This window comes from Mus caroli, chromosome 18 (genome assembly GCF_900094665.2).
Source record: "Mus caroli chromosome 18, CAROLI_EIJ_v1.1, whole genome shotgun sequence".
Classification (NCBI taxonomy): Eukaryota; Metazoa; Chordata; class Mammalia; order Rodentia; family Muridae; genus Mus; species Mus caroli.
Genome location: NC_034587.1, coordinates 11,380,979 through 11,392,333, shown reverse-complemented (window position 1 = coordinate 11,392,333; position 11,355 = coordinate 11,380,979). Strand labels below are relative to the sequence as shown.

Below are 11,355 nucleotides of genomic sequence, written 5' to 3'. Positions count from 1 at the left end.
AAAAAAAAAAAGGAAGTGAAATGGAGCCGAATCCTGTGTTCTAGGAGACAACAGATTATGGGGTAATAACCTTGTGACAAGATTCTACCCAGCTAAATTTAGATTCAGGAATGGTAGTACTTGCCTTTAATCCCAGGAGGCAAAGACAAGATCTCAAATTCAAGGTCAGCCTAGAACAGAGCAAGTTTTAGGTAAAGAAAAACGTAAATCCAGGTTTGGTGGCCCACACCTTTAATCCCAGTGTTTAGGAAATAGGCCTGCAGATCTCTCAGTTCAAAGTCAGTCTATGGAACAAGTTCCAGGACAGCCAAGCTTAGGCAGTGAAGGAGTTTGAAAACAGAAAGTGATAATGTAATAAAACAAGACGGCCATGTTCCAGTGCGAGCAAGCAGCAGAATTTGGCAGCTTTATCCAGGTGGTTCTGGCTTCAAAGTCCAGAATAAAAGGGACTACTGGGACAATTGATGCTGGTTAGCTGGTGCTAAGAAATTAGTGGTGATTAAGAACAGACCCGTATCACTGAGGCGAAACCTGGGACGTGTTTTCTGAGAGCACAAAGAAGTTGCATTCCAGAGATAGCCAAGGTTGTACCTTGTGCTGCAGCTATACTTGGTAACGTGTAAGAGTCATGAGTAAGGTGGTACAGGTTTTGAAGGCATGAAGGGATCATGAAGAACAGCTGAGGCTTGGTACTGTGAGAGGGCATGGAAGGCCACTGGTGAAGATGCAGCCTCAGCTGCAATTAATAGACCAGGACTGAAGGCGTCATGCAAAGAAGTTGAGGCTTGGCACCATGAAGAGAGCCTATGAGAGGCTATTGGTGAAGCCTAGTTGCAGTGGAAGACTCCAGTGAATTGGAAATGCCAGTACCATAGGATGATCACCAAGAATAGCAACAGCAGTGAAGTGGATCAACCTGAGTTTAGAGTGCTACAGAGGGCAGAGCTGGAGAAGTGAGGCTAACCCTTTGGAGGAGCCCAGAAGATCATTGTGTGGATCCCAGACATTAATACAAGAAGTTGTAACACTGAACCTGCCTTGGAGACCTAAAGATGTTAAAAATGCCAAAGCCATGGGATACCTGTTGAGGAAAGCTAACAGGGAGTGGAACCAGCACAGGAAAAAGGAGTTTGTTGCAGCAACAAAGATGAAAAAGCAGTGGAGATCTGAAAACCACTTTGATATCAGACATGGAGATTTTTGAAATTTGCTCAGCTGGTTTTCTGCCTTGTTTTGGAAATTACAGTTAGTGATTGGATGAATCTCAAAAGAGACTTTGAACTTTGGACTTGTAACTCTGTTGAGAATTCTATAGACTATGGGGACTTTAGAAGTTGGACTAAATGTACTTTTAAATTATGTTATATTTAGGTATGGCCCCCATAGATTCATGTTTGAAAAAGCCTATTGGGGGCCAAGGAGTGGAATTTGATGGTTTGTTCATTCTTGGACCAGGGAATGGCACCATTTGGAGGTATGGGCTTGTTGGAATAGGTGTGTGTGTCACTGTGGGTGTGGGCTTAAGACCCTTACTCTGCCTGGAAGTCAGTCTTCCACTAGCAGCCTTTGGATGAAGATGTAGAACTCTCAGCTATGCCTGCTCCAGGCCTGCCTGGATGCTGCCATGCTCCCACCTTGACGATGATGGACAGAACCTCTGAACCTGTAAGCCAGCCCCAATTAAATGTTGTTTTTATAAGACTTGCCTTGGTCATGGTGTCTGTTCACAGCAGTAAAACCCTAACTAAGACAGCCATGATTAACAAGAGACCAACACCACTTAAGTGAAACCTTTGCTTTACTAGAACAATTGATGTAAGTTAGTAGGAACTAAGATATTACTAGTTAATAAGAAGAGAGTAGTGTCATAGAAGATTGTAAATCTGGGAGGGTTTACTCAGGGTAGGCACTGAGAGGATGTGATCTATTGAGGGCTGTGGCTGATGCATCTCAGGCTAGCAGCTAAACTTGGTAATAAGTAAGAATCATTCAGATTAGCTGTGCATAGTGGTGCACTCCTTTAATTCCAGATGGATCTCTGTGGGTTTGAGACCAGAACAAACTAGTCTACACAGAAAGATCCAAGGCTACATAAGGAGACCCTGTCTCAAACAAACAAACAGAACAAAACTAAATAATGTCCTCCCAGGGTAGTGATATACACCTCTAACCCAGAATTTAGGAGGCAGAGACAGAAAGATCTCTATTAATTCTAAGTCAGCCTAGTCTACACAGAGTGTACCAAGGCAACCAGAGCTAAATAGTGCAATGTTGGCAAAAAAAAAAAAAAAAAAAAAAAAAAAAAAAAAAAAAAAAAAAAAAAAAAAAAAAAAATGTCCTTTTTCAAAATATACTTTCTATTCAGAAATGAGGCCTTATATGCAGTACTCTGTTAATTATACAATAATGGTCTAAGGAGAGTTGTNAAAAAAAAAAAAAAAGATAAAAGAACAACAACAAAAGACCAAAATGTCCTTTTTCAAAATATACTTTCTATTCAGAAATGAGGCCTTATATGCAGTACTCTGTTAATTATACAATAATGGTCTAAGGAGAGTTGTGCCCTGAATTTTCAGTTTCATAATCTATTTTAGAAAAGCAATCCTATTTCAGAGTATATGTTTCTAATTTGTCATATATTTTAATCACTTCCCCACAGGTTGCTATGCAGAGTCAATGTTCTGTCACATACATGACTGTAGTCCTTTTCTTTCCCTTTATTGTCTGATATCAAATGAAACTGAGAATGCCTTTAAGTGTTAAAAAGAAAATGAATGAATTGTTTTCACTCTGCACAGATCCACAGGACTCACATTTCTCAAAGAAGAAAAAAGAAATCCAAATGGTTATAAGGGTCATAAAATATATTTTAAAAACTCTTTAAGAAATCGGGATGCTTAAACTTTAAGGTCAGATGACCTGCCCTAGAGAATTTGGAGTGATGCACTAAAGGAAAACACTAAAGGCAAGATAGATGTACTAAGCCTGTGTATTTGGAATTAAATCTGACAATTAGTAATGTACTTGAAAGATTCACAAATCAAGGGTAAAATAGGAGCATGTCACCATTCACATTTTAGAAAAATATCTATTAATTCCTAAATTGCATCAGTGAAAATTGTTTTTAGAGAAACAACAACAATCTAAAACACAGCAAAACAAATTCAGCAAACAGAAAACACTACACACTGAAAACTGAAAAAGATACCCTTCAAGTTTAAGATAAAAATATCTGAATTACACGGATGGCCCAAGACATTTTGCTAGATAGCAGTAAGGTTTCTAAATGGATAACCTATCAGGTCAAAGCCAACAGTATGTAGCAGGAGCCACTGCACTGGGCTGAGACTAGGCTGAAGGCAAACCCAAAGGCAGCCAGATGATAACAGCAGCATTTGAGGAAGTCAATACAAGAAAAAAAGCAATCACTAGATACCTTCATAAAAACCTGCCAATTTAACAGATTGTCCTATAAACTAAACAGTTTCTAAAAATTATTTTAGAAGAAAAAAAGGAAAACCCTAAGAGGACTATCAGTATCAAAGCTGTAGTCATTAACAATTCAAAAATCTAGATTTAGGCATGATTTCAAACATGATAAACATCCTTGCTGACACATTTCCTAGCCTAAACAAAGCCTACAACTTCTTTAAGCAGGTCCTTTGTGATTCCACATTTATAATGCTGTCATTGGTCCACTTCCAGCGACCAGTTTGCAATGGGAAACAAAGCTGCTCTAATAAGAACAACCACTACAACACAGCACCAATCTTCCAATTAAATCAAGAAAACTTTTACTTAATACCAAAACAACAAACTACAGTATTACAACTTCTATAAGTGCATACCTTTATAAATTACTTTATAAGAGAATATCTCAACTCCAGAGATAAGGTAGAGATAATATTCTATAATCAAAATACCCATGTGTATGACCCTTAAAGGGATAGAAGGAAGACAAAAATGAGAATATTTAGCTTTGAAACTAACAACTTTGCAAAAATAAATACTACAGAAGGGCTGTCTTCTTTGACCCAGGCCAAGATATTTGATTCCTTTTGATCATAGTGGATTTACTGTACAAGACTTTAAAAAAAAAAAGCTGGAAGGAAATTATATTTCTTTTAACCTTGCATGAAAAAGAAACAGTAAATAGAAGTGCAAAGGAAAGAACAAAAGCAGGTCTGCTCTCCACTTCAGTAAAGAAGCTGCACCCTGGCCCACAGCTCCGAGGTTGCTAGCTACAGAGTGACTTCAGGAAACGAAACGACCTCTTTCAGAGCTCAAGAAAAAACATGTTTATGAAGCAACAACACACGGGGCAAGATAATCAACTTTCCAAGATAGAAGTATCCCAGAAGAGATATATCTATCATTAATCTAGGTTTGCTTAGAAAGAATGGTAGATATGGTTCTCAGGTTAAGTGTTAGATACATTTCTACTGGAAGGAATTTAAAATAAGAAACAATTTGCTTAAAGTGACCCTGGTTCCAACACATTAATGTTCTTCCTTTCTTGCCCTAATCATTATACCCCTTTATCCAGAGTTCATGCACTTTCTTTCTCTATGCTACAAAAAATACAACACAGTGATTCTAAGAATCTTTAATTTCCATGTGTCTTGCCTCAGCTCCCACATTAATCCAAACAATAAGGGTCTTGGAACATTAATAAATAACCCGCTGCTGCTGGCACCCAGGTGCCAAGTGCTGTAATGCCAAAGACCACACATTTCATAGTTCAAGAGGCACAGTTAAGGAAGAAGGTTGCTCAGGAAATCACTCGGATTTAGCACAAAGATCCTTAAAAATTGCATGAAATCAGTCAAGTAACTATAGAAACCAATTTCTTCAGCTTCCTATCACACATCTCACACCTCAATTGTCTTTATTATCATGTTCTGTCAGATCCTTAACCAGGAATGGGAGCAGGCTTGATGATTTATTCAGGAGGGAAAAGAATCTGTAGGTCAAGTGAAAAATTTCACACACACACACACACACACACACACACACACACACATCCTTTCAACCTTAGGTACTTTCATTTCATTCTGTTCTCAGTAGCTCTGGGGGCAACTCCAGTGAGATCCAATATTAAGGCTCAATTAAAATAAGCTCCAATTAGTGGAGCTTTTTTCTCTGAGGCTAGAGAAGTCAGGAAATGGATATTGGGAAATGTAAAAAGTCAGCTACTGAGAGGAGGCTGCAGACATAAATGAACTTATTTGTTGATTTCTACAGTTGCTATGCAGAGGCCTCTGGGAGTAAAAGCTTAACCAGTCTAAGCTATAAACTAAAACCCCTGCAGCTAAACATGAACTGTGTGAAACAAGGGCTCCATTCCAGAACAGAAAACTGCTGGGCCCAGAAAATTAAAAGCCAGAGGCATTTTCCATTTAAAACTAAATCCCAGTACCGCCTCCCAGCCAAAGAATTATAAGCAGTATCAGATTTACAAAACGAACAATTACCCTGGAAAAATGTAGCCTATTGTACAGTCCCAGATGCTAAATCTCAAAAGTTTCTTTTTTCTTTCTTTTAATCCCACACTATATTCCTCCAAGTATATGGTTGCAGTTTACAAAGAGCCATTTCCAGAAAGGCCTAAGCCTTGGAAATAAATTTTAAAAGGAGAGCACATAGCTCACTGACCTCATTTGAAGTACTGCCCTTGCCTCCAGCAGTTCCTGTCCTTCCCCAAGGCTTTTGCAAATGGTATGCAACAGTAAAACAAACCCTGACCTAATTGCCAAGAGTGAGGCTGCCAACCTTCCCTCAAACACAAAGACCAGAACAGTAACTTGAAAGTCCTACCTCTTTGGCTTTCTGTTTTAATCTCAGCTGCTCTGGATCTTCTTTATTGGAGCGACTCTGTCAAAGGAAAAGAAAATTTTAATAGAAATCATCTAAACATGAGCATTGCTATTAAATATTTAATAAATGATGATTTCTCCTGTGATTGAAAACCCTAGCTCCAGGGGCAATGCCTCGATCTGGTCTAGCCCCACTCCAGCCCTCGCGCCCCCCCCCCCCTTCTCGTCATCTGGCCCGCTGCTGCAGTTCTAGCCTGGAGGAAACACATACTGAAAATGATGCTAACAATGTCAGTCAGGTCTAGTCAAGGCATGACATTGTTCATGCTGGAACATGGCAAAATGAAAACTGGACTGAACAGAAGAAAGGAAAAGAAGTTTGGGCACAAATGAATGAAAACAACCAACACTGGCTCATCTTTAGGTAAAGCCATTTTGGAAAAGCATATGGTATTTTAACTACTATTAAAATCAAGAACTCACCTAGACTTTAACCAAATCTCTCAAAAAAGGGTAATTTCTGAAAGTACAAATAGGAAACACAGTCCAATATTTTTATTAGAGTTTTAGATCTGTTATTGCACTTACTAAAATAATACTGATATTTATACATGCTATAAAACCAACATGGGATAAAAATGATCAGGAGAAATGTGGTATTTATCTTCTTTAGTTACGTAGTGGGTTAGACATTTGAGTAGAAGTCTGCATAACAAGAAACAGGAAATCACACCAAAACATTAGGGAAGAGCAGTCTAACAGAAGATACAGTAAACAGTAAAGCCTTCAAATTACAGCAAGCATGATAACTGACAGGATAAACATGTGTTTGAAGCATATAGAAAATATGATAGAGAAAGGAGGTCCAGTGTTGCCTCAACAATTAGCCATTGGAGGAAGACTAATATTGCAGAGCACAAGATGAGAGTATACTGGAGCAGCCCTTTAGAAGGGGCTCAACTAGGCATACAGAGTATTGACTACACAGATCTACGATTGAAGGCAGAGGCCACATACATAATGACTAGACTACTCTCAAGCAACTGCCATGAATAGAGGCTGATGGAGAGAATGATGATAGCAGCCTAGAACAGCAAAGATGACAATGACAAATAGATTTGCATTCCATTTTGCAAGTCAACCAGATGTGTTGTAGGCTAGATAAAGGGTACAAAATATTTAGACTAGTATTCAATAGTTTATAACATTATGTATTGCATAGTAATTAAGAACCAGTAAACTGTCTTGTAACAATAGCTGAGTTCTTGCTTATAATGCTTCAAGCTCAAGAAGGAATACCTTACTGTCCCATCTCCCTGCCCTTCCCAGCACAGTGGTCAGTACTGGGGCTGAGGCAATAGAGCAGTGGCTATGCTATGGTCTCATATCCTTGTGGTTTGAGATGTCTCATAGGCCAGTGGATGTAATGGCAAGGAGTATGGCCAATAAAATGGACATGAAGTAAACAGTAGTAGGGAGTCAATCAGCCGAGCTGGTGAGCTATTAATCTCACTAATCAAATACATACATTGATGGAGGATATAAGTGAAATATTCCAAGGATAATAATGGAAGCAAACTGACTCCAGAAGAAAAAAGTTCTGCAATTATTAGGAGAGAGGAAGAGACAATGAATGAATGAATGAATGAATGAATGAATGAATGAATGAATGTGTATACACATGAGGATCATTGAACAAGTTAAGTGTACAAGTCAGAGAACAACTTATGGGAGTTGGTTCTCTACTACCAACATGTAGAACCCAGGGATCAAACGTGGGCCATCAGGCTGGCAGCAAGTGCTCTTGATCCCTGAGAAATCTTGCAAGCAAGAGAAAGGTTTTATATAGTAGATAGGTTATGGATATAAAAAGTGAGGTGCAGGATTAAAGTTAGAGGTAACCATATGCTCTCATGATTTTATAACATATAGAGATACAGAACACAGTATAGATATTTGTACATGAGTATACATAGAGATACCATACAAATATTTCCTAGAGCTACCCACTAATATATCCTATATTTAGTGACAATGTTAAGCAATAAACATAGCATGTTCTCTAATACTGTCTTCTGACTAACATCTTCAGTAAAAAAGTAGAATTTCCCATAGAAATGGCTGATTCTAGGATGGAGTCAAGAACAATAAAAGTTGGCTCTAGAATATCTCAATGACAAAAAGTCGGACATGATCAATGAGTAATGAAAACACAAAAAGGAACAATGTGAGAGATTAGAAGTGTCTCCCACCTACAGGATAAAACTACTGAATGAAATATTATTTCTGAAAAGAAAAATGGAACATGAAGAAAAAAGACAAGTAAGATGCCTGATGAAATTTGAACAGGTATCTTTTGCAATGGGCAGCAGTGTTACACTGCCAGCAACCTTTTACACATATACACACTAGAATGTTTAATGTTGTGGGCCAGTGTCTCAGGACTGCTCTCCAGAGATTCTCTGAATTGTCTAGTATAGACAGTTACAGAACTGTAAATATACCAAAAAAATCCCTTTTAACTAATGTCAAGAGGATCATACACACACCGACAAACCAAAGTGTGTGTGTGTGTGTGTGTGTGTGTGTGTGTGTATGCTGCATACAAAGAGTAAGGAAAAGAGTAGAGATGAAATAAATGCAAGAAAATGTGGGGACATGGGCTAGAGAGATGGCTTAGTGGTTAAGAGCACTGACTGCTCTTCCAGGGGTCCTGAGTTCAATTCCCTGAGTTCAGCAACCACATGACAGATCACAACCATCTGTAATGGGATCCAATGCCCTCTTCTTGTGTGTCTGAAGACAGCAACAGTATGCACTCATACACATAAAATAAATAAATTCTTAAAAAAAAAAAAACTATGGGGACATGAGGGACTCCTTAAAAGGGGGCAAAAATGTATAGTTTTCATATTATTAATATAAATTGTTTCACAATAAATCAAAGAAGAGCCAAGTATCATGACTGACTCCTGTAAATTCTAGCATTTCGGAGATGGCAACAGGACAGTGAGTTCAAAGGCAGCCTGAGCTACATACTACATAGACCCTGTCTCATCACAGGACAGACTAAAAACAGAAAAATAGCAGTTGGTGGGCTGTGTGTGATGCTACATGTCTTTAATGTCAGCACTCAAGAGAAAGAGGGATGCCAGTCACTAAGAGTTCAAGGGCAACCTAGTGTAGATAGAAGGTTCCAAGTAAGCCAGAGACTCTGTTTCAAAAATAAAGAAGATATTAGAATGTAGCTGAGAAAAAAAAATTATCTTTCAGGAATATGAAAAATTAAAAGTAAGGTCCTGAATACAAAAACTAAGACTTTGGTGGCCAGCCTTCACAACTTCTTGCAAGCCCCAACTACGTCTATGAAGAAGACTGGAGGTACAAAGCATAAAACTGTAGTGGCAATGAACTTTTATGTGGTACCCAGGTATTACTAGTCCTACAAAAGAGCTTAAAGGAAGAACACAGGTCTATCGTTCCACCTGTCTCCCCTCTTACTCCCCGTCTCCAACTCATTTTACACAAATTTATGTTTGTTCCATAGCTTTCAAAATATGCCTAATTTTACCATAATCTTCCTATCTTTTAGAAGATATTCTTGTTAACTACAACTAGGTACATACCAAGTATTGTCTTGAAAGTCTAAAATTTGTATAATATTCTAACCTGTGAATAGGGGCAGGTGCATAGGAATGATATCAGGTACCAAGAATATGAGGGAGGAGACAAAAGATTGTGACTCATTAAAAAACTGAAACCACCATACCACACCATCTTGGTTGTGAGATACCCTATTAGTAAATTAATTTAGGAAATTCAAGAGAAATCTAAAGGCTTAAATAAAAGCAATATTGTCAATCAATAAAGCCAACTATGATCACATTGTCAGACCACATCCCTAGAAAAATCACACAGTGCATTACCTTGGCTGCCTTTAGTAAAATCTCTCTTTCCTCTAAATCCTTCCTCTGTTTCTCCAATTGATCGAGCTTTTCAAGAAATTTGAGCTGTGATCTGGTATCAGTAGACAAGATGTAATTTTCACTTCCCTAGGGGAAAAAAATCCTTATGATTCCGATTTTGCATTAGGCATTATGATAAACAATACCAAAGAGAGTAATTCCGACACACATAGGAAACTAGATTTTTCAGAAGACAATATTTTTTATTCTGTTAAACAAGCAAACAAAATAAAAGCCAGAAACTTTAATTGACCTTAAAATTTGAGAGATGGTTAAGCATTTATATTTCAGAAAGATTTCCTTAGCAAGCCTCTCCAGAGACAGGGAAAGTAATTAAGTCAAACAGATCCTAACAATAGGAAAAAGAACACAGAATATATCATTACCTATAATTCAATCTCCCTTAGTCACATTATTTCCTATCTTAATAGGCATAAATATGAGTAATTAAATCTTAGATGAAAAGCAAAAAACAATCACATCACTGAAAATGACAGGGGGAAAAAACTAGTTAGATTGGCTTGCTCTTAACAAACTATCCAAATAGAACATAAAATGGGGAACATTAAAAAAGTAAAGGCCTGGTTTGGAGAGCCCCTTAATTTAGACAGACACTTTACTTAAAATGATTTTAATACAATTTATTTATTTATTTATCTATCTATCATTTATCTATTTATAAGCAGATTCTCACTATACAGATTTGGCTGCCCTGGAACTTGAAATCATCCTGCCTTAGGACTCCCAAGTAGTGGGAAAGCATATAATTTACAAATGAGAGCTGTAACAAGAAACTATAATTTCTTATTTTAAGTATTCTATAAAATTACAAAATTCAAACTGTCCCATTTATCCTGGTATGAGTACAAAAACAGTGCTTTCAAGTGCATAACCATGGCAGAGGCAGGCAGATTTCTGAGTTCGAGGCCAGCCTGGTCTACAAAGTGAGCTCCAGGACAGCCAGGGCTACACAGAGAAACCCTGTCTTAGAAAACCAAAAACCAAAACAAAACAAAAACCAAAAAAACAAACAAATGCATAACCGTTTTCTAGTTTGTTCACTCATGGCCATGCAACTCCCTCTAAAATACAAATACAAATACAAGTAATACAAATACACATACACATACAAATACAAATACATGTGGTTTGTCTGGGACTCAGCGGAAAGGCCTTTCCCAATCAACACATACCCGTCTCCTGCCTCAGCAGTCAACACCTGGGGGAGACTCTTACAGCCAAAACAACTAAACACTGAGCTCAATTGTAAGTGCTAGGCTTGGAACCCAGCACGGTACTATTCCATCTCCACTTTATCCTGATGCTTACGGCTGCTTCAATTAACTTAGACTAAGAGATTTCATATGCCCAAGATTCTTCTTAAATTAAATTTTTATTGTTGGTATTTAACTAGATCAAAAGAGTATTGCATGGTTTAAGGAAGAAGGATATATTAGTGCTACTTATTTTACTTCAAGCTAAATACAAGAATTCCCAAATGGTCGTTAAAGTTAAATACACGATAAAATGTGGAATACATTATAGGCCAAGCATATAGGTTAAGCACAATAACA

At 37.8% G+C, this 11,355-nt stretch overlaps 1 protein-coding gene across 1 annotated transcript in view; it reads right to left on the bottom strand.

Annotated features, from left to right (window-relative positions):
- Taf4b (TATA-box binding protein associated factor 4b) overlaps window positions 1–11,355 on the bottom strand; it is a 118,999-nt gene that overhangs the window by 52,116 nt on the left and 55,528 nt on the right. The window contains exons 12-13 of the mRNA XM_021150590.2: window positions 9,743–9,868; window positions 5,818–5,874 (exon numbers count right to left, since the gene is read on the bottom strand). Coding sequence (XP_021006249.1) covers window positions 5,818–5,874; window positions 9,743–9,868 — 183 coding nt within the window. The remainder of the gene's footprint in view (window positions 1–5,817; window positions 5,875–9,742; window positions 9,869–11,355) is intronic.